Here is a 27,933-nt window from a genome sequence, read left to right as displayed (position 1 = left end):
GCTATAAACCTACCACATTCATCTGCTTCTATAATTTTAGCTGACAGTCTTTTATTTATATAAATAACCACACCATTCTTTTTTTCCAAATTTGAAGCTATAAAATGTGTTCCTAATCTTGAATTTATCAGATATTTTTGGTCTTGTGTTCTAATATGAGTTTCTTGTAAACAAATTATATCATTGTTAAATTGTCTCAAGTATGTAAATAATTTCTTCCTTTTCTGTGGTGAATTTAATCCATTCACATTCCAAGATAGAAACTTAATCGTCATGTACACTTTTTTGAAGCGACAAGCACATTTGCCCAAGATTTTCCGAGTCGGTAGTCTTCGGCTTTGCTCCCCCCATGGCTTCACATTCTTGTATATTACCCTTGACTCCTTTCTTATATTGCTGTGGCTTGGGCCTTTCCTGTTGTTGTTTTTCTTTGAGTTGCTTAGAAATTGCTCGAGTTATACGCTGATCTTTAGCTTCACACATCCGGGCTAGGTCCAAAGCCACTTCTCTTGTAGTCTTAGGTGGTTCAGTCACAATTTTTGAAGGAAGATCTAGCAGGGGCTCATCCAGAAAACCTCCTGTAGCTCCCTGCATTTCCATTGCCTCTAGTTCCAACTGCTTAGGCTTAGGCTGCTCTTCCATCTCTCGCTGAAATTGCTTCTCCTTATCACTCTCCTTTATCTCCAACACAGAGGATGTACATGGGAATGGTGAACTCTCTTTAAAGACATTAGAATAGAATTCTTCCACCTTCTGAACAGTATTTAATCAGTATCTTTCTCCCTTATACCTCAAGATTATACCAGTTGGAGCATCCCACCTAAATGGAATTTCTTGTTTTTTTAATTCATTCAGTAGAAATCCAAAATCCTTTCTGTCTTTTAACATCTTAGGTGGTAGCTCTTTATAAACTCCAATCTCCTTTCCCTCCACTTGTACAGCAGAGAGAAAAGACTTTTGCAAAATATCATTTCTCATTTTTCTGTTTGTAAAGTATATCACCACATCTCTGGGCAATTGTCTTTGGCTGGCCACCCACGAATTCACTCTGTACACTTTATCCGTTTTGCAAAAAAATCTCTTCAGGGCTAATCTTTAACAGCACAGCTAGAGCATCAGCACAAGTCTGTCTCAGGTCTTGTCTATCATTCTCTTTTAAGCCCCTCAACCTTATGGCAAATTCCATAGACCTGAACTGCATCATTGTAATCTCATTTTCAAGTCTCTGCATTTTATTGTCAGCATCAAAGATTTTATAATCAGTCTCCTTCATTTTGACATCCATTTCTGATTTAAATTCTTCCACCTTAGCATCAGTTTTAATAATTGCTTCTGACAATCCAGTCACCACTGTCATTAATTTTTGGGTCACCTTGTCATATTTTTCTTGCACCACCTCTTTAATTTCTTTAATCTCCTGTTTAATTTCCTGTTGTGACTTTTTAAAGTTTTCATCCAAATTTTCATCTTGCCTCATCAGAGCCTGAGTAATGAAATCCTTTAAACTTTCAAGATCAATCTCTTTTTTCTGGCTCTGCTGGCTGGGAGGCTGCTGTTCAGGTTTATGTGTGGGGGATCCCCCCCCTGCCGCCTTCACTTCCTGTTTAGTCTGCTTAGAAGCCATCCTGCCACGTAGTCTAGCTTTTCCAAAAAAGGAAATCCTTTTTCCCTTTCCTCCACCACAAAGTCCTCTAAAAAATTCCCCCAGGTTTAGTCCAATTAAAGGTGAAATTGAAGCAAAATCAGGCTTATTTTTAAAAGAAATTTTCTTTTCCTCCGCTTGTTACAGACAGTGCTACTTTGTAACTTGTTAGAATAACTTTACTAATCCACTCTTGCTTTCAGCTCATTAACGCTGAAGCCGGGCGCCATTTTCAAGAGACTTTCATTCACTCTTCAGTTTTAAAATTAATCACAGGGCTAGTAATACTTGCAGTTTCGTGGTTCAAGTTATGTTCCACCCTGTTTGTTTGAATTTGCTTTGTTTTCAATGGAAAGGTTGCTCCTGCCACCTTGTTCTACGCTGGGTAGACTCGTCCCACGCTGTCCGGAGTCTCGGCGAGCTGAAAGGGAGCCGCGCCTGTTTCCTCCCCAGAAGCAAAAAAATAGCTATCTGGGGGCTCACAGGGGCTCAACCTGCTCCTCGCCGACTCTACTCCACTAATCCTTCGGATTGGGGAACTTCCGAGCCGCTTCTCTTGATTGAAGCGGCTCTGACAGGCAGCGGGGCTGGCGGTCCAAAAACGGGACCGTCTTTCATCGACAGGAAGCAAACCGGAAGTCACCAGTGTGCCGCAAATTATAATAATAGTATATTTGCCTAAAAGAAAAAACTGGAATTCTTTTTTGCAAATCTTTTTGAAGGCTGGACATCTGCTTATCTGTATTTTAAGAACTTCAGGTATCTTTTGAAATATTGAAGCAGCACTTTACCTCTATGTTGAGCTTCTTATTGTTATTAAAATAATAAGAGTTACTTATTAGGTGGATGGATGGATGGATGGATGGATGGATGGATGGATGGATAGATAGATAGATAGATAGATAGATAGATAGATAGATAGATAAAAATAAAATACAGTAAATAAAATAAGACTTGGGTTATTTCTTTCAAAAAAGAGAGAAGCAAACATGAATAAATTCTACAGCCCTGGAACTTTTGACCATTCAGAAAAACCTGGTTAACATAATTGCTTTGACACCCAGCTAAACTGTAAAGTTAGTAAACTGCTTCCTAGCTTTGAGGAGTAATTATTTCAATGCAATAGCTTTTTAAATTTAAAAAGCATTTTTAAAACTTTTTTTTCCTCTTTAAATGGCTTGACATCTAAGTATATCTAGTTGTGAATGGTGGTGAACAGCAGCATTCTAAAATTTAGAATAATAAAGAAACCCAATTTTCACTATGTATCCATTTACTAACCTTGAAATTCTTTTGATGTGGTGCCTAAAGAACTACCTGCCATCTCATTCCTATTGTCCTTATCAAAAGGGGATATAAATTGGGATCATAATTAACATTCACATTATGAAATTAAAAATGTAACAAAAATATTTTTAACATTTGAGCCAGAAAAATTATATGTGTTTATATGTGTGATAAAAAATGGTGTCCGTGTTGATACGGTGAAAGCAGACATCTGATTTCAACATATTATAGTATCTTGCTTCCTAAAAGCTGCTTTGCTTTGAAATGTGTGTATGTAGTACAGCACTATTATTTTTTTCCGCTAGATGGCAATACTGTTAAAGTCTAACATTTAGCATCTGGCTGATCCTTAAAAAGATGACTGACAGGCAGAAATAGGATGGTTCTTCCTGGTTTTGGCTTCTATCTCTTTTCAGAAATAGTCGCCTTTCATCTAGTCCCTTATTACTGTAGTTTTCAAAACCCCTTTTGTAGTTGCTTTAGCTGCATGATTTTATTTCATGTAATATAGCTTTAGAAAGGATGGCCAGTTATACACAGACAACCTGTTCCATAATTACAAGAATCCTTTAAAATAAATTATGCTGAGTGAAATAATGGCTTGTAGTCTTCAATACAAGGAGCCTGCTGAGAGAAGATCTGGTTCTTCCTAGATCCTAGTTTGATTCTTGCCATGATTGATTTCAAGCAGAGTTCAATTTAGGCATTTCTGGAATTTCAAGGGGAAAGTGTATTGTCTTATGCTGCACTGAGTAGGCTTCATACATGCTACACTTCGACCAAAGGTGTGGGATGTTTAAAACCTCTCTTTCTCTTGTATGTAAATTACAAGGTCTTTACCCAATGAAGCCCAAATAAATACCCATATCTTACAAGCAACAGTGATTTGAAGCAGCAGCAAACAGGCCCAGCCTAAATACCAGTTCCTACTTGACAGACAGTAAAGAAGATGATTATAACATAAATAGGCAGGAACTGTTACCTAAACAAAAGCAGTTTAAGTCCAAAACAGTGAGATAACATTTGGAAGTGGTTCAGGCAGATGCCATCCTTATTCACTGAAGTCTAAGAAGGAGGAAGTGATATAGCACAATATTATTATTATAGCCAATCTCAATATAGTTTTAGCCTTCCTATGGAATTTATTTCCTGGTCTAATTTATTTAGTGAAACTGACACACGGCTATGCCAATAACCCTTGAGCAGAATTGATTGCCACAGCAGACTTTTCATTTTTACAAAATGTTAGGGAATAGCAGATAGAGATATATATAGTTTTTTTAAAAATTGACTTGTTGACATGAAGATTGACCCCTGGCCAGTACATTGTCATTATTTTCTTGGGAACAGTAAGGATATGCCATCCCTTTGCTTTCTCCCAGCATGTTTTTTGGGCTTCCTAGTGGTTTCAGATCCAGTTAACTCTTGAGATCAGCAAGATCAACTATGTGTACAACCTGCACTTACAAATGATGATGCAGTAGTGGTCAAATTGTATGATTTAACAAATTCCTACCTGAATACAAGATAACATATCTATGGTACTAAGCTATATGTGATGTCTTTCTGCTAATTTGAATGATGTTTACTCTTTATCTACAGCTTTTAATAGATTCAAAATAAATGCAAGAGGCTGGATATATTTCCAGTTGATTCACTGCTATGTTTTTTCTCTATACTACGGGTGTTACACTTGCAGCGTCAGGCCGTCATGTGACGTATTGCAGTTTTTTTCCCTTTGTGGAGCTGGGATGGCCATGGCCTGCGCGTGATGCATCCGGCCTATGGGCCACTAGTTTGACACCCCTGCTCTATACAGTAAACTTGTATTGTTAGGCCCAATTGACTTGTTAGGCCCAAAATTAATTGGACAAAGCTAATTCTAACCCTTCTAATCTTTTGGACTGTAAATAGATTGTCTGCTTTCAATAACTATGGGTTCCCCTAAACAGCTGCCTTAAGAATTTGAAAATGCAGATAATATATAGTGACAAAGTAAGGGAGAAATACATCTATTCTGTTTCCCTCCCCCCTCATGTTTCAGTTAGCATTTGAATTGTGAGAAACATTAAATGGAAATTATATGGAACTATTGAAATTTATTTATTTATTGGTTCGATTTATATGCCGCCCTTTTCCGGAGACTCAGGGCGGCTTACAATGCGTTAAGCAATAGCCTTCATACTTTTGTATATACCTGCTTAGTAGGGCTTTCAGCCCCCCATAAGTGGTGTTCTTTTTTATACAAAGTCAGCTTATTGCCCCCACAAACCGGGTCCTCATTTTAGCTACCTCGGAAGGATGGAAGGCTGAGTCAACCTTGAGCCTGGTGAGATTTGAACTTGCAGTAATTGCAGGCAGCTGGTGCTACTTTAACAGCACTTTAGTCTGCTGCGCCACCAAATCAAGGAAAGATTTGGCAAGATCAAGAAAAATCTCTTGATATAACTGCCTGAAAACTTCAAACAGCAAAGCAGAACCCACAAATCAGAAATTCTGAATATCCCATGTTCCGCACCATCTTTTCACTAAACAGAGCAGATCAGAGTTCAATCTGCCCAAAATGCTATTCCAGTAAGCATCTGTCAAGATAGACCACCAATCTGGCCTTTTAAACTTTATAGCCCCTGCAGCAGGAAAAGTCCCTTAGGAATCTGATCTGGATTTTTTTTTTTCCTGATTAGGGATAAATTTGCATCCCACCCCCAAGATGCAACCTAAGCATCAACGATAAAATGTTTTGAGTATGTCTACAATACAACAGTGGCAGATGAAAGAGAACATCCAATCCAGGTTGAGCATGTCTCAACTTGGGTGAATCTTCCTATACACAATCCTGTGTAATAAAATCTGAGCATGTTGAGGATGTTAGTGCAAAAGTTGGGCTAAAGAACTCTGATGAGGGACATATTTAATTTCAGTCTATTATTTTAATAATTTGACTTAGACAAACTTCAATTTTTTTTTTTTAAAACATTTTATTTTAAATATATATATATAAACATGCCCCTATTGGCAGTCGCTGTCCTTCATTAATAGAAATGAGAATACATGGTAAAGCGTGTACCAAGCTCTTAATTGTGTACCATTCACAAGTGTAAAAACTCTAACCCTGCATGATTAAGATGTAAACCACCTTTGCCACTCAGATGCAATGGACTACAAAAGTTATGATCATTCCAACTCAAGAGTTAGGGAAGCTGTGTTCCAGTGCATTCAGAAGAAGCCAGGCTAGCCAAAGCTTGCTTATTTATTTATTTATTTATTAGTTCGATTTATATGCCGCCTTCTCCAGAGACTCAGGGCGGCTGATGTAAACGAAACTATTTTCTCTAATACTTTTAAAAGCCAAGCTCTGAGATGTACAAGTAATTGAGCTGGCCTCATTAAGACTAAATTCATTTTTTAACCGGAAAGTAAAGCATTGCTTGATAGAACAAAGTGTTGAGCATTTAGCAGCCACTGTGCTTCAAATATTTTTAGCAGTATCCCCAGCCAACTTCCATGCATTTTCTTCTCATTACTGCTTGCATGATCTAGCACTCTTGCTTTTCAACCTTGGCAACTTTTTAGATGCATGGACTTCAACCTCCAGAATTGAAGAATTCACCCTCCCATGCTGGCTGGGGAATTCTGGGAGTTGAAGTCCATGCATCTTAACAGTTGCAGAGGTTGAGAAACACTGACCTCCTGGGAATGTCAACTGGGCTTCCTGAACATCTAATTCTGGTTTGACACCCACCCCCACCCCCACATCTTCCTACATGTACCGGTACATCTTGAAGATGTGTTTTTCTTTTCCAATAAAACAGCTGTAGAATCCATGATAAAGGACGGGTTATTTTTATCCATTCAAAAATCTCTTTCCCATCTTTCCAAATTATCTCTAACTACTTTGCTCCCCCAAAAAATAACCAATGGATCCATGTGGCTCCTAATCTTGAGGAAGCAGAACTCTTAAGGGAGAACATCTGAGCGTTCCTGAAGAGATGAACAGCTGAAGACTGAAGGCTTAAGCTGCTCCACTTCCTGTTCAGCAGGAAACCTGCTTCCACTGTGACCGTTCACTTGGATAAAGACCCATATGTATGTCTTGTGATATATTTGATAGAGCTGCCTGTGATATCTTGCTCTAATGTTCTCACTTCAGGCACTGCCTTCTAGAATGTGGCATTTCCTGTCTACAACTGCCGCTCTCAGCATCTTCATCCATGAGATAAGATTCTGCTCCACATCTGTGCACGACAGGAAGTTGAGGAAGATGAAGAGGGGGAAGATTGGTTTTAACGTTCAGTGGCTCTTCCTACCAAGGACTGAGACTGTTCTTAAAACGCAAGAGGCAAACAAAATTCCACCCCAACCCCCAAAATTCCTAAATTGGACTTAGATTTATTTAACTTCCACCACACCCCAATAGTCTGCTTCCTCCTCTGGAAAAATACCCCAAGCAATGAAGCCATCTCCCAGTGGAGCCAAGCAGTCTGTCCTACCTCCCTCCCCCCTGCCCCCCAAGATACTGTGTGACTTTGTCTCTATAAATAAGGATCCCTAGGGAGGGGCAGACAATTTATGACTGGAGGCAAAGCACATATATGGGGATAATATGCATGTCCTAGGAATTCCTGGGTCAGAAGTCCAACTTTCTGTACTGACCCCAACTCTGACAATGATCCAAAACTGATGCCAAGTTTCCATAGAGGTAAGCAAACAAGCATTTGAGGAATGGCATAGCCTGCATGCAAGAGTTTGGCTTCAGCAGAGTGTCCTCCATCCTAGCGCCTTCCAGATGTGCTAGATCAGTGTTGGTAAACCTTTTCGGCACCAAGTGCTGAAATGGGAGTGCGCATGCATGCATGCCTGAAACTGGAAGAGCAGCTGCCCACGCACTGGGAAGGTGATCTGGTTTCTGACGCACGCATGTGCACCAGCCACCTGGTCTTCCTGTTTCTGGCACACATGCGCATGTGAAGTCCAGCTGGCCTGTGCGCATGTGCACACCAGAAACCAGATGATCATCTTCCTGGTGTGTGCATGCACACTGGGCGGCTGCTTTTCCAGTTTCTGGCGCTCCTGCACATGTGAGAACCATCTGGCTGGCACGCTGGAAACCGAAAGAGCAACAGGCGACAGCTCATATACTCGGAGAGATGGCTCTGTGTGCCACTTTCGGCACGCGTGCCATAGGTTCGCAATCACGGTACTGGATCAAACACTCTGCCTGGGAATGTTGGATTCAGGGCATCCCAAGAAGGGTGGGCGGGGGAAGGGACCAACGGGAAGAATTGCATTTAGAATGCCGAATCAAAGATGCAAATACTTCCTACCCCCTTTGAGAATCCAAGGCCAGGCTTTCTGGAGATGCAGCGACTCTCCGTTAAATTGATGAAAAGATTTGGTATTAGGGATATTTTCAGGTTGTCCAACAAGCAGCAAGGGGAACTGCACAGTGAAAACTCAAGAGGACATCAGCTTGAGAACGTCAGGACTAATTAGGCCACAATGTTAGGCCTCTTTCTTGGCACCTAGCAGCTCAAACACTTGTTCAAAAGTTAGCCCAACCAATCTTGGTTGGTGATCTCTACCATGCCATATGTACAAAGATGAGAAGAGAAGCAAAACAGCAAATGAATGGACTGCACTAACCTTTTCAAACCCACCCATTTTGAAATGTCAGAAATACCAAAGACCTTTTGATTATCTTCTCCAGTTCTGCAGACAAAGTTGAAATCCTACAGGACAAAGCAACAGTCTCATCCCTGGAGAGACTAAAGCTGTCCATTCCCTTCCCCCGCAACAACTGCCTCCTGTAAACATTTTACTGTACGATCAAAAATCTACCAAATGGGGAAGTTCCCCAGGGAAGGCTCCCTAGATTTCACTCCCTGCTTTTCAGGAGCAGCCCATTTCAACAAGTTCTGATCTTGAAAATTGTCTCCTAGGAAATGCAAACAAATGTTATTGGGATATTGGGAGACTGTGGAGTGACATCAACATCACAGCTTTGGGGTTAAATTCCAACTGTGGCAGTTACTTAACAGTATTTCCATCGAGACAAAATCAGGATACAACCGACGGCGGGGCCTTTCTCTCTAAAAGTTCACGTCAGTTGCAGTTCAAGTGAGGCTGCCAACTCATACCACTTGCAGAGATGTGGCTTCTCCGTCCAACTGATATTTGATCTGGTTAAGTTCTTCCAGCTCTTGCTGGTGCCGATCAGTTTTGTGCCCCACCAAGGAACGGTAGAAATGCAAAGCAAAAATGATGAACACGACGCCAACTGGAACCATAATCACCGTGGAGGCCATGGCAGCGTTCCAGCCAGAGCTGTCTGTAGAGGTGGTGGCATTGCCATCATGGAGCCTCTCCGGAGCGCAGCACTTCCTGCTAGTTCCCATGTTCCCGACAGGCATAAACTTGACCCAGCAAATCAACACCACTTCAGTGAGGAAGAGGAAGATCCCCAAGGCCGTGGAGAAGCCCCAGGCCAGCTCAATGTAGTGGTGCATTCGTTCGTGGGGAGACTCGTTGACCGAATTGAGGTTGTGGATGTTACTGACGGCTTCGATATTGGGCAAGATGCAAGTGCTGACCATAAGAGCAAAGAGATGGACGGCCACCAGTACCGTCGTGCAGGCACTGAAGGCGACCAGGAGCTCCCAAGGGTAGTCATAGTCTTCCAGTTGCACCTCCACCATGGCTACCTGGAGAAAGATAGATTGTTGTAACTTAAAGAAAATAACCATTGGAGGTCGTTCAATGAACTTCCTGAGTTACTGCAAATGTGAGCCCAGCTTTTAATTATTATTTTTTTCGCTGTCAACTTATTTTTAAAAAGCCCAATATCTTGATGCTGTCTTTATTCCAGCAGGATAGCCCACTACTTTTCTAGTTTTACAGAGCAAATAATTTTGGGGGGTGGGTAATGGCAGATGTTGATTTAGAGACCTTCTTACGAGTGTTCAAACCTTCAGTTGGTCCAAGGACATTTACTGGAAAGTAAACGATACTAGTAGCCATATTAGCACCAGAAGCTTCCATGAATAAGGTTTGCAACCCATCACCAATTTTTCTGTGCCTCCAGATGTTTTTCCATACCCACACTACTTTCGAGCTAATTTTATGTAGTGGTTAAGGCAGTGTTTCTCAGTTTAGCAACTTCAGGATGTGCGGACTTCAACTCCCAGAATTATCCAGCCAGCCACGTTAGCTGGGGAATTCTGGGAGTTGAGGTCCACACCTCTCAAAGATTACAAGATTAAGAAATACTAGGTTAAGGCATCAGGCTAGAAACCAGGAGACCAGGAATTCTAGTCCTGCCATGGACATGGAGCCTTGGGCCAGCCACTCTCTTAACCCAAGGAAGAAGGCAATGGTAAACGACTTCTGAAATCTTGCTCAGAAAATTGCAGGGACTAGTTCAGGAAGTTGCCACTGATCAGAAGACATCATAAAAATCGAACAAGTAGAACAAGCCACCTGTTTTTGTCTTGGGGTAAAGAGGCTGGATGGCTGGTTTTGCAAAAAGCTAGAGTAACTAGACTCTATCCACGCCCTCTATTTTTATTTCCATGAATACAAGGTGGTCACTGTCATGCTTGGAGACCTTGAATCAACGAAGTAACCAAGACTGGTGCTTTGCTTCGCTGCATGCAACTTCCCTTTCTTTATATATCTTTTTAAAAACCCCTCATAATACCTAGGAAGCTTTGTTGTAAACACAGCACAATTTGCCTAACTTTTTTTTTAACCCACCCTGCTTTGAACTCAGGCGAAGCCACAGGAGCAAAGTTATTCTAACCCTGTTTGTTCAGAAATAATTCCCTGAGAGATCAAGGAGTCCCGCTCCTCAGTAGGTCTGTTTAGAATGCCGGCTTCCAGTTCCTTCCAGAGACATACACGGGCTTTGTAATGTTTTCTTTTTAAACTATTAAAAGAAAAATGAAAAACATAGCAAGAGCTGAAGGGAAAACGTGTTAGCTACACTCACATTGGTTTATGCAATTTATGCTCCCATGTCCAGATCTAAATCATCTTTAACAACTTTTAACCTTAACAACTTTACATTGGGTGGGCTTCAGCTCCCAGAATTCCCCAGCTAGCATGGTTGGAAATTCTGGGAGCTGAAGTCCACACAACTTAAAAGTTGCCAAGTTTAAGACCTTCTTCAATCTGGTGCCAGCCTGGTTTGATGACCATCTATTATCCCGTAGCCTGGGATAATAGGAGCTTAAGTTCAACACATCTGAACAGTCCACTTATTCAGGTGAGTATCCCTCTCTTCCTCTCTCTCTCTTTCTCCTTCTCTCACTTTCTCTCTCATCCACATCTACACATGAAGTCCTCAATGGGGGCAGTTACAGGCAGCCATTGACTTGCAATAGTGTTTAGGGACTGTTCAAAGTTACAACAGCACTGAAAAAAGTGACTTATGACCATTTTTCTCACTTACGACCATTGCGGCATCCTCATGATCATGTGATCAGAATTTAGACACCTGGCAACTGACTCCTATTTATGACCGTAGCAGCATCCCGGGATCGTGTGATCCCCTTTTGTGACTTTCTCACAAACAAAGCCAATGGGGAAGTCGGAAGTCACTTAACCACCGAGTTTCTAACTTTACAACTGCAGTGATTCACTTAACAACTCTGGCAAGAAAGGTCGTAAAATGGGGCAAAACTCAAATGTCTCACGGAACAAGAAAAATGTTGGTCTCAATTGTGGTGGTAAGTCAAGGGCTACTGTATTAGCACGGCCCTCAGCTATCAGCCCTCAGTTGTGCCGTGGTGCTGGTGTAATGACGGAGGCCCAGCCAAGTTTAGAATAGAATAGAATAGAATCTTTTATTGGGCAAGTGAGATTGGAAACCCAAGGAATTTGTCTTGGTGCATACGCTCTCAGTGTACATAAAAGAAAAGATATGTTCATCAAGAGTTTGATCAAAGTCTGCCGTTTTTAACCAAACATGTTTTTTTCAGGAGGCAACTGGACTTCCTTGTTTTTTTTCCTTTGAAGACGTTTGGCTTTTCATCCAAGAAGCTTCTTCAGCTCTGACAGTATAGTGGGGAATGGAAGGATTTAATTCCTTCCTTAAGCACCTTTGGGAAAAACCATGAACTGGATGACTGAGAATCTCTACAGACTGCTGTTTTTAAGCTTCCTTGGGGCTGCTTAGATCAGGGAACTCCAAACTCGGCAACTTTGAGACATGATAGGCTGACTAATTCTGGGAGTTGAAGTCTCCAAGTTTTAAAGTTGTCAAGTTCGGAGACTCCTGGCTTAGAAGATGATCCCAATTCTCTATGAGTTGATTGGAACTTGATGCAGAACAAGAGTAAATAAATCTCGCCGGTTATGTTGCAGTTTAACCACCCCTGCAGAAAACTCAGCTGCAGAAAGAAGACCGTGTGCAATTTGTCCTGGTGCTTGCCTCTACAGCCAAGTATGATCTGTAGTGCCTCTTAAAGCTATTAATCCCCAACTTGGCACATGAGCGTGCTGCCTGATGAAAATTGGGGGAGGGGCAGTGTCCCATATTCTGGTCTGACTGGTTATAGCTCCAGCTTTGGCTTAAGTTCCAGTTCCTTGGCAGTTTCCCCAGATAATTTGGGGAGGGGGGGAGGAGAGGAGGGAGATGGAACAGGCGGCTGGCTTTAAGCCCCAGCAAAATGGCTCCCTCCATCTCATTCAACACCTTCTGGCAGATGCATAAACAGGAATTGTATAAAGCTCTTGAAAAGGGGAGCCTCTCCAGACCCACAAAAGGAAGTCTCTCCAAGCACTTTGGTGGGTCTCCCAACAAGAAGGGGGTTAATATGTCCCAGGAAAGTGCCCAACTGGAAGCCATGAATCAAGTTACTGGATAGGAGGGGGAAGAGAGGCAACGGATGAACAGTTTATTTTCCAAAAGTGGGCCACAGTTAAATGGAGCGGTGACAGCTAGCTGGCCGAAAGTCCAACAAGGTAGCACGTGCTGCCTGGCTGAGGATAAATAAGAAGACTTGAAGGAGGAGGTAGAGGACACCGACTTCATACTCAGTTGCAGGGTGGGAACATCCAGCTCTAGATTTTTTAATGGCGCCCTCCCCCCCTCCCCCAAATCCTAGCATTAAAAACCCCTATTTGGAGTCTCTTCTCTTGTACTTCCTGCTTTGCAAGAGAAACGGGGATCTCCCCACTGCACAGACACCTCCATTTAAAAGTTGGGTGAAAGAACAGGTAGTCCCTCGACTTAACAACAGTTCATTTAGTTGACTGTTCGAAGTTACAACAGGACTGAAAAAAAGTGACTTTTTCATAGTTGCAACTTTGGCAGAATTCCCCATGATCACATGATGAAAATTCAGATGCTTGGCAACGGGTTCATACTTAGGACCGTTGCTGTGTCCCATGGTCACGTGATCTCCTTTTGCGACCTTCTGGCAATGGGGGAAGCTAGATTCACTTAACAACCGGATTACTAACTTAACAACTGCAGAGGTTCACTTAACAACTGTAGCAAGGAAGGTCATAAAATGGGACAAAACTCACTTAACCAATGTCTCAATAACAGAAATTTTGGGCTCAATTGTGCTTGTACTTTGAGGACTACTTGTAATGATATCAGAAGATGAGTGTTTCTCAACCTGAGGCACTTAAGATGAGTGGACTTCAACTCCCAAAATTCATGCTGGCTGGGGAATTCTGGAAGTTGAAGTCTGTCCATCTTAAAGTGGCTCAGGTTGAAAAATAATACATTAGACTTTTTTTCCCCTAAGAATTTGAAAACCTGGCCCTTGGGCTGCCTACATGTTTTAGGAATGACCCAGATGACAATCTCATCAGTAGGTTGTGGTTTAGCTTTGTCAACTTTATTAAGAAGTTCCATTCTGAGAGCAATTGGGTGAAAAATGCAATTCAGATCCCAGAGGGACTTTGACAAAACATTCCAGTTTTGGCTCTTACAAACTCTGATGGGCCTCCTGCCAGCAGCGGCCTCTATTCCCACAGACTGAAAGCTGCCTCATATTTCCCTCATTTCTATTTTTTGCAGTTGCTTTAAAGATGCAATCCTATTTCCTGAAACCCAGGGCAGACCAAAATTTCTAGCCCATTCTCAGGTGAAGCTGCCTTGTTAAAAAAATAGAGGTAGCCATTGATTTACAGCCACAATTGAGGCCAACGTTTTTGTTGCTGACGGAGACCGTTGTTAAGTGAGTTTTGTCCCATTTTACAAGCTTTCTTGCCACAGTGGTTAAGTGGAATCACAGCAGTTGTTAAGTGAGTAGTATGGTTGTTAAGTGAATCTGGCTTCCTCATTGATTTTTCTTGTCAGAAGGTCACAATGGGTGACATAACCTGGAGACACTGCAACCCTCCTAAATATGAACTGATTGCCAAGCGTCCAAATATTGGTCATGTGATCATGCGGATGCTGCAACAGTCATAAGTGAAAAAGGTCGTAAGTCACTTTTTTCAGTGCAGTTGTGACTTTGAATAGTCACTGAACTAATTGTTGTAAATCAAGGACTATAAGAATTCTTTCTGGATCACCACATATGATCCCACTATAGTCCTTAAGCCTCCTAGCACACCTCCAGGTGCGTGGAATCTGCTGAGAAATACAATTTTTGAGGAGAAGGACTAGAGGTGACATGATAGCAGTATTCCAATATCTCAAGAGTTGCCACAAAGAAGGAGTCCAAAGCACCTGAGGGCAGGACAAGAAGCAAAAGGGTGGAAAACTAATCAAGGAGAGAAGCAACCTAGAACTAAGGGGAAATTTCCTGACAGTTAGAACAATTAATCAGTGGAACATATTGCCTCCAGAAATTGTGGATACTCCAACACTGGAAGTTTTTAAGAAGAGATTGGACAGTCATTTGTCTGAAATGTTATAGGGTTTCCTGCCTGAGCAGGGGGTTGGACTAGAAGACCTCCAAGGTCCCTTCCAACTCTGTTATTCTGACTATATCAAGAGACATTTTTTCTCCAAATTACCTTATTTTTGGGAGTATAAAACGCACTCCCCCCCCCAAAGAGGCTGAAAAATTGGGTGTGTCTTATACTCTGAATCAAAGCTTTTTTTCAGCCCTAACGCGCTAGCAAGTGAAAATCTCTGTGCTTTGCCTGCTTTTCTCATTGCTTCTCGCTCCAAAGATCAGCTGTGCTTTAGAAGCTACTTTTTATCTCCAAGCAGGGGATAAAAAGCATGCACGCACTCGCACGCTCAAAACCAGCAAACTAATGTACTGAAGCTAACTAGACTAAGGATGCTAGCCAGATGATTACCTGGTAGGCAGATTTTCCCCCCCTATTTTCCTCCCCAAAAACTAAGCTGCGTCTTATACGTCTTATAGTCTGAAAAATACGGTAAGTCCTGCAGGGCTAATCTATTTTCAAACTCTGTAGGGGCTGGTTTCTTTCAGTAGGTTGAATGAGAAATCTCTCTCCACATGCTTCTGTAGGATTTCCACTCTTCAACGGTCCTACTCTGAGGCCGGATTCAGACTAACAACAGAGAAGATCAACAACAACTCAGTATATTGTTGCTGGTTTCTCTAAACCAGTGATTTTCAGCCTTAGTAACTTTAGGATATGTGGACTTCAACACCCAGAATTCCTCAACCAGCATGCATACTGGCTGGGGAATTCTGGGAGTTGAAGTCCACATATCTTAAAGTTGCCAAGATGGAGAAACACTGCTTAAAAATATACAAATTGGAGCTCTGGCAGAGGAACTGTGACAGGTTGCTTGAACCAAAGTAAAATGAGAATTTACAGTATTTTTCCCTTCCTTAAAATGCCACTTTCCCACAATTATATTTTGGTGGGGGGAAATTTCCAAACAGAAACTCTTGATTCTGGAACAGGCCTTGCGACCAGTTCAATACTCAGCCTGAGCTCCCTGTTGCTTTGGTTTCTAACAACTAAGATCACACAGTTTTTGCCTTAGGATCTGGCAAGGTACACGGCAAGGCTTCCGAAGAGTTGTTTGATCCCACCCTTTCTGTAAGAAATTATGGGTGGCATCCAATGACCCACCCATATTTTGTAATCCCAAACAACAACCCAGTGAGGTACTTTATGCTGAGATGAATGTCAACCTCCAGGTCACACAGCTGCCCTCGCGACTGGATTTGAATTCATTTCAAAGTTCACACTTGGTTATAAGTGGGGTATCCATATAAATATTTGGAATAAACAAATAAATAAAGTTGGTCACAATCCAACCAGTCAGAACTCTCGAGCTTTTAGCTTTACCTCTGGATGTACAGACTTCAATTCCCAGAATTCCCCCCATTAGCAGGGCTGTTTCTAAGAATTCTGGGAGGTGAAGTCCCCAGGCTGCTCTACCTGCTATCCCTCGCTATCTATGATGAAAATAAAGCAATGCATATTAAAAACTAATCTGATGAAGCAACTCAGGATCACTATATGGGTGAAAGAAAATGTGTTGTATACAAGGCTCTGTAGAAGCAGAATATAGACACACACACACACACATTTATTTACACCTAATAAATGAATTCAAATTCCTTAATAGGTATGGATTTATGCAGTAGCATAGAACCCAGCAGTTTAAATAATAAATATTTAACATGTATGTATATAACATGTGTATATGTGTGTTATGTCTGTGTATGCTTTTTAGAGCAGGCAACAGAATTTCATTTATATTGTGTGCCAATGTGCCCACAGAAAAAAATGACAATAAATCTTAACTTGTCTTATCTTACATAGATGCATACATATACCCTGTTTCCCCCAAAATAAGACATCCCCTGATAATAAGGCCAATCAGGCTTTTGAGCGCAAGGCAATAAGGCCAAGCGCTTACCGTATTTTCCGGCGTATAAGACGACTTTTTAACACATGACAATCTTCTCAAAAGTCGGGGGTCGTCTTATACACCGGGTCTCGTTCTCCTGTAACCAGGCAGATCAGCCCGAAAGGCTCTGACGAGCCTTAAATGGCTCTGATGAGCCAAGCTCTGACCATCCCAGCTGAGTTGCCTGATTAGCAGGCAACTCAGCTGGGATCGCCAGAGCCATGTAAAAGGAAAAAAAAATTCCCCCTCCAGCTTGCTTATCTTAGCTGCTAGTCGCAACGCTTGCCTTGCTTCGCTTGCCTGAATCCATTTCATCAGCAAGCCACTCCCTGCCTGCAATCAAGCAGGCAGGGAGTTGTGGACTTCAACTCCCAGAATTCCTCAACCAGCAAAGCAAAGCTGGCTGAGGAATTCTGGGAGTTGAAGTCTACAAGTCTTAAAGTTGCCAAGGGTGGAGACCCTGTTCTATTGGGTAAGTTTTTTTCCCCTTTGGGAGCTTTAAAAAAATAGTTAATTGGGTTTTTTTTTAGTTGTTCTTTTTTAGACCTAGCCATTTAAAGTTTAGGAAGTTTTAAATTTAGCTTTCATATAAAAATAAAAATAAAATAAAATAATATTTGTGCAGCTTTCTGAGATTTAGTGTATTTCTGTAGTGTTGCACTCTAACTACACAAACACACAAAATCTCACAAAGCTGTATGTGGAATTTTGTGTGTGTAAAGTGTGAAAGTTGGGTTTTTGGGCTTTTTGTGGCTGTGTGAGGTTCCTGCTTGTTGCAGGGGCCATTTTGGGTCTAGCACAGCTGCTTTTACATTGTGGGTGAGCCAGTTGATGTTTTTTAATTTTAATTTGGTGTGCGTTGGAAGTGGGGTAGTCTTATACGGCGAGTATAGCCCAAACCCTATATTTTAACAGGAAAAATTGGGGGTCATCTTATATGCCCAGTTGTCTTATACGCTGGAAAATACGGTATTTCAGGGTTCAAAAAAATATAAGACAGGGTCTTATTTTGGGGGGAACGTGGTATATACATACGTGCATATACACACACATACATATACACAGTTCTCGAATTACAACTGTTCATTTAATGACCATTTGAACTTACAACGGCACTAAGAAAAACTGGCTTATGACCGATCCTCGCACTATGACTGTTGAAGCATCCCCATGGTCATGTGTTCAAAATTCAGGCATTTGAAAACAGGCAGGTATTTAACAACTGCAGTGATTTGCTTAACAGCCATGGCAAAAGGTGGTAAAATTGGGTGGAACTCACTTAAATTCTGGTCCCAATTGTGGTCATAAATCAAGGACTACAGGTAGTCAATCATATCTGAGGTCCCCCAGCTGGTTTTTTGTACCTAAAAGAGGGCGGCTGGGTTGCTTAAGAACTGTAGCCTAAATCCATCAGAAGAACGCCAAGTTAAGAGGAGCTGTCCTAGGAAACAGTATTCCAAATCCAGCAAACAGATAGAAGAGGCTGAGCCCCAAGTTGGTGGGAGAAAGTGAGGTGTAGGGGTTAACACACAACCTCGTATTTACAGTAGTGGCCAAATTGTCGAAACCTTTTGGGAAAAGTTATTTTTGAGGTTTGATGGCTAATAACACCACTTTTTTTTTTTTTTTGGAGTTTCAAGATAATCATATTCCACTGCTGGAATAGCCTGGGAATAGCCCAGACCTTAACCCAATTGAAAATCTATGGAGCCGACTAAAGAAACATGTTAGTCAGAAGCGACCCAGCAATAAAACTCAATTAATAGAAGCCATCATTCAATCTTGGTTTCACATTATAACAGCTGCAGAACTAAAAGATTTGGTTCACTCAATGGGAAGACGTCGTAAGGCCATAATTCATGCTAAAGGTTACCCAGCTAAGTATTAACTGACATAATTTTTGTATATCTCGTTTTTTCTATGGTGATCATTTTTGCATATCTCATTTTTTCTACGTGTTTCACTTTTCTTCTTTATACTATAGGTGCTATTCTAATAGCAAATCCCTCATAAAAGTTATTGCATTACACTGTTGATTAAATTGTCTTTCCATTGATATATAATTTTATGGTACTACTCCAAAAAACAGTGGTGTTATTAGCTAGTTTTAGAAAATACACTTTTCCCAAAAGGTTTCCACAATTTTGGCCACTACTGTATTTATTTATTTATTTAGGAGATTTATATTGCCACTTATTTGCACATGGCGACTCAAGGCATCTTACAAGAATATACAACATCATAAAAAAACAATAAAACTGATAAAAGAGAGAATCCTATAATAAATTAATAATAAAATAAAATAACCCCCCCGTCCCAGCGACAACACATCATACGAGCCATTTAATGGGCTCCATCCTGGTCTGCATTCCTCAGGCACGCTGGCAGTACCAGATCTTCAGCACCTTCCAGAAGAGTGTCAGAGTGGGGGCCATTCTAATCTTTGGGGGGATGATGTTCCAGAGAGAGGGAGCCACCACAGAGAAGGCCCTTCTTCTGAGTCCCACCAGGTATATATCTCTAGGCCTAGGGTATTGTTAGCAGATGGGATCTTAGAGATTTGTCGATGAAGATTCTCAGTCATCCAGGTAGGGTTATCTGAATGTTGAGTCATGCCAACTTCTTTTCTTGTTGGTCCAAAACATTTAGCTGCTTTTCCAAGTATCTTCCTCAGCCCGAGCAAGTTGGTTAGTGGGGATCCCATAGATGTCTTCCGGGGTAAGAAATGAAACCTCCCTGGAGGACATGTATGGGGTCCACCTAACCAACTTGCTCAGACTGAAGATGCTACTTGAATAAGCAGCTAAACATTTTGGACCCACAAGAAGAAACATCTAGTTGGCATGACCTAAGCAAGATGACCTAGAGATTCTTAGCCTCCAAATTTGGCCCCTCTGGCCAAGGATGCAAGGTCTTCCAAGAGAACCTACCTACACTTAATCCCAAACTGATGAGTGGAGATGGTAGTGGAGATGGGTACAACCCAGGATTGCAGGAGGAGAAGCAAATACAAGATCATCGAATTCAGGAAGCAAATAATTGATTGGGTGGTCCATGCAACACCCAGCAGTGGAAATCCAGACACATCCCTCAGATACCAACAGAGGGAAGAAGATACATCAAAGGTTTTTGTCATCAAGACTGTTTCTGTTTCCATGGCCTCCTAGGAAGAGCATCACAGCAAGCAGGAAGACCAACCTCATCCCTCCCACCAGCTGAAGGTGCGGCTGCAAGAGACTTTTCTTTACCCTTCCTGTAGATCTAAAGAAAAGAGGAACCCCCCTCTAATATAACAGCCAGAGAATTAAGACATGCTGTGTTGGCTGGGATGTGAATATCTTTTCAAAGCCACCTTTGATCTAAGAATTATTTTTGGTGGTGGGGGGAAGGGAAGTTAACAGCACATTCTCCCCCTCCCTTTCATACAACCATGTCCAGTTTTTCAAAGATTCCCTGGACTTCTCTGCACTTTTCTTGCCAAGGTTTTTCAGAAGTTGTTTGCTGTTGCTTCCTTCTTCAGGTTGAGAGAAAATGACTGGGCCAAGGTCCCCTTCCTGGCTTTGTACCTAAGGTAGGATTAGAATTCATGGTCTTCTGATTTTTAGCCTGATGTCTTAATCACTAGACCAAACAGCACATTACCTTTGACCATATATGGAGCGTAACCGTCTCTGAGCACACAAGGAACACAATTCCCTTCTGAACAACATAAATTCTCTTTCATAGGATTGCATCATTCCAAAGCCTCTATGCATTTAAAAATAAAACATAGCCATGCTCATGTTTTTGCCAACAATGAGGTATTTTCTGTTCCAGCAGGATCGATAAATTAAATCTGTCCAGCTGCCCATCCGGTTAGAACCAATATGTTAGAACCATATTTAAGACTTCTGGAGAAACTGCCTGACTGCTGGGAAAATAATACTACTTTACCCCAAGGAGTATATGTAATTAATTAACTGTGGCCCAAATTATGGCTTTTTAACTATCACTGCCAAATTAGAAGCATTCTCAATCTTGGGAAGGCTGTGTAAGATTCCAAGACCTGGAAGAAACACTAGAAAGTTGGTCAAATATGTAGACAAATATGCAGTTTTCATATCTGCACAAATTCCTTTTCTCCAGTTTTCTCATTGTAATCGCCTATTTGGTGACACCAGCCCCCATAATTGCCACTTATTTGAATTATTTTTTTCAAAATAACCCCCACTTTAGATCAATATTTTTTTTCTTCTTCTGCCTGTTAAAGAAGCATTTTACAACTTTTCTTGCCACAGTTGTTAACTAAATCATTGCAATGGTTAAGTCAGTAACACAGCTGTTAAGTGAATTCCCCCATTGTCAGAAGGTCGCAAAAGCTGATCACATGATTTAGGGGTGAGTTCTACTTACCTTTACTACCGGTTTGCAACGGGGCCATGCGCGCATGAGCAGAGGTGTTGTGATGATGTCAGGGTCAGGGGGCAGAGCCTCCCTCCGGTTTTACTACCGGTTCTATGGAACTGGTCAGAACCGGGGGCAACCCACCACTGACATGATCCCAGGACATTACAACCGTCATAAATATGAATCAGTTGCCAAGCATTCGAATTTTGAGTATGTGACCATGGAGATTCTGCAGTGGTTGTTAAGTGTGAAAAATGGTCATGTCACTTTTTTCAGTGACATTGTAATTTTAAAGGGTCACTAAATGAACTGTTGTAAGTTGAGGATTACCTGTGGTTAAAAAAAAAATCAAAGATGCTTTGAGGGAAAAATAATTCAGGAGACTATTGTGTTCTAGCTAGACCTGTTGTTCCAGAGCTGGGAACAGAAATAGAAATAATAGGGATAGGACAGGGCAGGATAGAAAAAACAGAGTTGGACGGGACCTTGGAGGTCTTCTAGTCCAACCCCCTGCTTAGGCAGGAAACCCTACACCACTTCAGACAAATGGTTGTCCAATCTCTTCTTAAAAACTTCCAGTGTTCACCCACCAGCTGAAACTGGTAGGATAAATGGCAACCTATTCAATTAGCTTTCTAACGCTCTAAAGCAACTTCCCCACCATTTTGGTTCCTAATGAATGTGGCAGGCAAACAAGAAATCAAAACCCTGATTAAATTTCCTTCATCTGCCATGTAGCTCAGCAACCGATCGTAATCAGACAGGCTGTGTCATTAAACACAGTGAAAAGCTGACGGCCTCAGGCGGCAGGTGTTGGCAGGTGTTGGCAGGGACAGCAAAGTCAGCCTTCCAGATTCCCCTGATCATCCCAGGCCTTCCCTTCTACTGGAGCCCAAAGCTCTGCCTCACAGCCAGCCGCCTTTATAGCCTGCTAAATTACCCTTCTGTGTTGGGTGTGGCCCCAAATGCGGAAATGTAAGGCTCTCAGCATATCTGGCCTGGAGAAAGGAAACTTCTTATTTTTCATTCAGGCCACCTCTATCTTGGTCACCATATTGTACAAAAAAGGTTGCTGAGTCTCTGAGCAACTAAGATGATTAAGGGCCTGGAAACTAAAACATGTGAAGAAAGATTGCAAGAATTGGACACAGCTAGTCTAGAGATAAGAAGGACTAGGGCTGACATGATAGCAGTGTTCCAGTATCTCAGGGGCTGCCACAAAGAAGAGGGAGTCAAGCTATTCTCCAAAGAACCTGAGGGAAGGACAAGAAGCAATGGGTGGAAACCAGGGCCGGATTTAGATGAAAAGAGGCCCTAGGCTATTCCATTTATGAGGCCCTTTCACCTATAGTGAAAGTGTAATTTTAATTTTGCTAACAATTTGAATGTAGGCCCCTCTTGATCTTGAGGCCCTAGGCTGAAGCCTAGTTAGCCTATAGGAAAATCTGTCCCTGGTGGAAACTAACAAAGGAGAGAAGCAATTTAGAACTAAGGAGAAACTTCCTGACAGTCAGAACAATGAATCAGTGGAACAACTTTCCTCTAGAAGTTCTCGGAGCTTAAAAACTGGAGGTTTTTAAGAAAAGATTGGACAGCCATTTGTCTGAAATGATATAGGGTTTCCTGCCTGAGCAGGGGGTTGGACTAGAAGTCCTCCAAGGTCCCTTCCAACTCAGTTATTCTGACTATACCAGGACACCATACCTAGTTAGAAACTTCCTAACAATGAGAACAATTAACCAGCGATACAGCTTCTAGTTTTAAGATAGAAGAAACTGGACTACCACTTATCTGAAATGGTATAGGGCCGTGATGATTAAAGTTAATGTAAATGAAGCGGGCTCTGATAGATGACCACTGGATAACTTTCTATTCACTCTATTCTAAAAAGCAATGCATCCGGTTGGAAAAAGTACAAACTCAGCCAAAATCCTTTTGGTTCCTCTAGGAGGCCTCTAAGTTGTCAGAAGAAAGGAACATTCTAATGACATACAGCTTAAAGGTTGGTTAGGTCAAGGGGATCCACATGAGTTAAAAGTTGTCTATCGTCAGAAGATGATTTGAGTCTATGCTTCAGTAATCTACAAAAAGAATTATAACTGTTTTGCAAAGAAACTCAGTAATTAGGAAATGTCAATTAAAAATGACAAATGTATATGACCATATGAATTGCTGAGTTAACAGAATCCTTTGTCTAGAAGGGTATAAAACCATTGTACCTAATTTCTGTCTTTGTTCAATGCTTCATGTACAGAGCTTTGAACCTATTGCGCAATATACAAATTGTCTCTGATTAATCCAAAAGTTGTGTTTGTCTTATTAAATCCACAACAAAGTGTTGGCCGGAAGTGGCACGCAGAGCCATCTCTCGGGCACGCTAGCCATCACTTGTTGCTCTTCTGGATTTCAGAGCGCACATGTGCACTGGCCAGCTGGTTTTCATGCGCATGTGAGCGCAGGAAACCGGATGAGCAGCTCCCTGGCATGCATGTACACACCGGAAAGCTGAGTTTCCAGTTTCCGGTGCACATGCGTGCTGGCCATCTGGTCTTCGTGCATGCATGCGCGCCAGAAACTGGAAGACCAGGTGAAGAGCAGGAAGCTGTTTTTCTGGTTTCCAGTGCTCCTGCGCATGCGCACCGGGGATTTCTGGCACATGCGCACTCTCCCATTTTGGCACTCGGTGACTAAAAGGTTCGCCAACATTGGTATAGGGTCTCCTGCTTGAGCAGAGGGTTGGACTAGAAGACCTCCAAGGGCCCTTCCAGCTCTATTCTCTATTCTCTGGTCCCAGTTTTCGACCTAACCCAGCTAATAGGACTATTGCAAAAAAAAAAAAAAAAGGAGTGGATGCAAAACCTTATCGGTGAATCTGAGTCCTCCCGGAAGAAAGGAGGGACAAAGGTAAATTAAAATATACTGAATACTGAAATTGTGGCAAAAGAAATGTTCTATGAGGTTCTTAGGCAAAAGATCCTCTGATGTCCAAATTTTATTTATTTATTTGCAAAGTTTATTGGCCATTCATCTTACTGCAGGATAACCCTGAGTGGCTTAACAATCTTAAGAATATAAAAACTATGCAAAACCTAAAAGACAGGAGAAAAAATATTGTATTTATAGGCCACCGATAGCAATCCTACATATAGGCAATCCCTGGTAATTGAGCCCAAAATTTCAGTTGGTTAAGTGAGACACTTGTTAAGGGGGTTTTGCCGCATTTTACGACCTTTCTTCCCACAGCTGTTAAGTGAATCACCGCAGTTGATAAGTTACCAACCCGATTGTTAAGTGCACCTGCCTTCCCCATTGACTTTGCTTGTCAGAAGGTCACAGAAAAAGATCACATGATCCTGGGACACAGCAAAGGTCCTATATATGAACCAGTTGCTAAGCAGCTGAATGTTGATTGTGAGGATGTTTCAAAGGTCGTAAGTCTGACAGATGGTCATAAGTCACTTTTTTCAGTGGCGCTGTAACTTTGAACGGTCACTAAATGAGCTGTTGTAAATTGAGGACTACCCATATTCTCAGAAGGCACAGCATAGCCACTGCTAGTGTGCCAAGACGGTTGGACAGTGGATGGTTTCAGGGGGAGACTCTCTGTACAGCTAGTCCTCGACTTACAAGCATTCATTTAGCAACCGCTCATGGTTACCATGACACTGAAAGAGTGACTTATGACCAGTCCTTGCATTTACAACCATAGCAGCATCTCCAAATTCAGTTGATCAAAATTCAGGCTCTTGGCAATCCGCATGTATTTACAACAGTTGCGGTATCCTGCGTTCATGTGATTGCCGCAGGCAACCATCCCAGCCAGTTTCCAACAGGCAAAAGCAACGGGGTGGGGGTGGGGGGGTGAGCCGGATTCGCTTAATGACCACATGATTCGCTTTACAACTGCAATGATTCACTTAATAATTTAATGCACACGCTCAGAGGCTTTTGGGGCTTACAACATTAGCAGAAGCCTGGCACTCCAGAATTAATTCACACACACACACACACACACACACACACACACACACACAGGGATCGAGCACCGTGCAACAAAAGAGGAAAAAAGTTTCAGCAAACGAGCTCTTCCCTTTTTAAAAAGTCTTCGGTGGCAGCGCCAAATAAATCAGCTTTTGGCTCTGAGGCGTGGGGAAGTAGCAGAAAAGAAAAGGCAAAATGTCTGGGCCTTCGTCAGTAGTGGTGGTGAATTTCCTAGTGTGTTTTTAAAATCAGTTTATCAGTTTTCTTTTTTGTTTTTGAAAACAAAGTAAGGCTTATTTTAAGGTTTGTAAATAAAGCCGGGGGTGGGTAAGGGTGTATGTCTCAAAAGGTGGAAAAAGTTAAAGTCCTTTAATCCAACACAACTTCCTCCTCCTATTTTCCCCACAACCACAACCCTGTGAGGTAGGTCTGGCTGAGAGAGAGAGAGAGAGAGAGAGAGGGAGGGAGGGAGGGAGGGAGGGGGAGAAAGAGAGAGAGAGAAAGAGGAGAGAGGGAGGGGGGGAGAGAGAGAGAGAGAGAGAGAGAGAGAGAGAGAGAGAGAGAGAGAGAGAGAGAGAGAGAGAGAGAGAAATTTTACATAGTTTTTAATTATGGCAAACTGCCCAGAGTCATGAATTTGAGAGGAATGGGCCACATAAATTGAAATAATAAATACAGTATCCAGAAAGGTTGGGCTGACATGTTTGGGCATCCCCAACTTTATAGAGAGATTCAGACTACGTACATGAAAGTAGCCTTTTCCCAAGTAGAATGCTCTTGGTAGTTTTGGACTACAACACCCATCATTTTAGCCAGCTGTATTGTGGACCATGGGATCTGCACTCCAAAACTTTTTGAAAAGCATGACTGGGTTGGGAAAAGTCGGGAAGGAGCCTGGAAGCTGCACATGGCAAACGCTCCTATCCCAGAGCCATATTTTAAGGCGGTGTTAAGTCAACCTTGGATACTTTAAGGCGTGTGCGGACTTCAATTCCCAGAATTCCCCAGCCAGCTGTGCTGGCTGGGGAATTCTGGGAATTGAAGTATGCATGTCTTAAAATGGCTGCAGTTAAAACAATGTTTTATGGCTTGGAGAAGATGCCACAAGGCTGTTTGCGAGGGGAAACATTGGGCTAAGCCACAGGAAGAAAAACAGTTCTGAACAGTTTTGCAAAGCTCAGGATTTTCCCAGCCACGAAACATACTTCCAAATTTTGCACCCCTTTGGGAGAAGCATAGATCCAGAAAGTATAGATCCAGAAAGATCTGGAGCCTGCTTTGATGTTCAAGATTAGCCAGTCTTGGATTGATCTGCTCGGTCAGATAAAAAAAATTGCACTGACTTCTAAAAAAATTAGATAGGGGTCACCCGAGGCATTTAACCTCTGAACTTTTTCTGGAAGAAGAGATGTCCTGCTATACCAGGGATCCCTGAAGGAAAAGCAATGGGAAAGGGGTATTATCTGGAGTGGGAAGAAAGGCCCAGAATTTCCCCCTCTTCTTTTTGCAGGAAATAGCAAACATATGAAACAGGAGCCTTGTGCCCGCATTTTCTACTAGCAGCACCCACAGGTAGTCCTTAAATACTAAAAAACAGTTCATTTAGTGACCGTCTGAAGTTACAACATCGCTGAAAGAAGGGACTTACAACCGTTTTTTCACACATATACAATCCTGACAGCATCTCCAGGGTTACATGATCAAAAAAGTCAGATGCTTGGCCACTGACTCGCATTTATGAGGGCTGCAGTATGTGATCACTTTTTGCAACCTTGTGACAAGCAAACTCAACAAGGGAATCCAGATTCACTTAACAACCATGTTATTCATTTTAAACAAGCAGCAGTGAGTGATTCACTTAACAATTGTGCAAGAAAGGACTTCAAATGGGACAAAAAAAAACCGTCTCTCACTTAGCAACAGAAATGTCGGGCTCGGTTGTGATCGTAACACCGAGGACTGCCTGGGTTTGTCAGCGATGCGCCCGCAAGACACATGGGCGAGGGTGGGCAGCGCGGACCACCGGGTAGAGCGAGCCCAGCGTTCCCCACCAAATTTATTTATTTTTATTGCTCAAATTTATATACCGCCCTTCTCCCGAAGGACTCCACCACTAACCCCAGCCCCCCGATCCGGCGTCGGGTCATCCGGACGGCAGGCGCTTCCATCCCGTCTCCTTACTCACCATGGCAAAGCCGGAGAGCAGAGCCGAAGTGCGGCTGGAGGCTTTCAGTTTGGCCCGGCTGAGATAAAGCCGCCGCCAATTCAAGGCGTGCAGCGAGTGTTGGTTGGCGCTCATCAGCTCCAGGTAACTTCGCCGGACGAACTCCCGGTAAGTGGCGGAGACGCCCAGCGGCTCAGACGACTCGGGGTTCAGCGGCTCCCGTTCCCCTTCCGCGCCTTCGCCCTCCGGCGCCTCGGCTCCCCCGCCGGGTTTCATTGGAGCTGCAGAGGAAGGCGGGCGAGCGGGCGGGCGGCTGGCAAGCACCGAGGGGCGGCAGGCAGGGGCGCGCCCTCCTTTGCTCGCCGGGCCGAACAAGCAAGACACGGGCTGACCGACCCCGCGGGGAAAGCGAGCCGAGCGCGGGGACCGGGAGAAGAAGCGCGGGGTCCCCGGAGACGGCTCACCTTCCGGGCGAGGCCAGAAGCGAATTGCACGGAGGACGCGAACGGGGGCAGCAGATCCCGAAGGATCGGAGCCGGCGGAGAGCTCTCGAACAACGGCGGGGGGAAAGGAGGGAGATTCCGCCGAGGGAAGCGAAGCCCGGACGCGGAGCGGCGCCGGGGGAAAAGTTGCGATTCGTGCACGGGCGGCTGCGCTGCTGGG

The 27,933-nt window shown here is 42.7% G+C and overlaps 1 protein-coding gene and 1 long non-coding RNA gene across 2 annotated transcripts in view; one reads left to right on the top strand and one right to left on the bottom strand.

The window, feature by feature from the left end:
• LOC148113925 (uncharacterized) overlaps positions 1-12,088 on the top strand; it is a 19,969-nt gene extending 7,881 nt beyond the window's left edge. Inside the window, exon 2 of the long non-coding RNA XR_015734188.1 lies at positions 11,908-12,088. This is a non-coding gene — a long non-coding RNA (uncharacterized LOC148113925). The remainder of the gene's footprint in view (positions 1-11,907) is intronic.
• Positions 8,888-27,933, bottom strand: ORAI3 (ORAI calcium release-activated calcium modulator 3). Its single transcript, XM_034419840.3, has 2 exons — positions 27,292-27,933; positions 8,888-9,630 (listed from the first exon to the last, which is right to left on the bottom strand). Exons 1-2 carry the CDS (start codon positions 27,544-27,546, stop codon positions 9,061-9,063), a joined length of 825 nt encoding a protein of 274 aa, XP_034275731.1. The 5' UTR covers positions 27,547-27,933; the 3' UTR covers positions 8,888-9,060.

Source organism: Pantherophis guttatus, chromosome 4, assembly GCF_059756535.1.
Source record: "Pantherophis guttatus breed Tessera chromosome 4, ASM5975653v1, whole genome shotgun sequence".
Classification (NCBI taxonomy): Eukaryota; Metazoa; Chordata; class Lepidosauria; order Squamata; family Colubridae; genus Pantherophis; species Pantherophis guttatus.
This window is presented reverse-complemented; position numbering and strand designations above follow the sequence as displayed.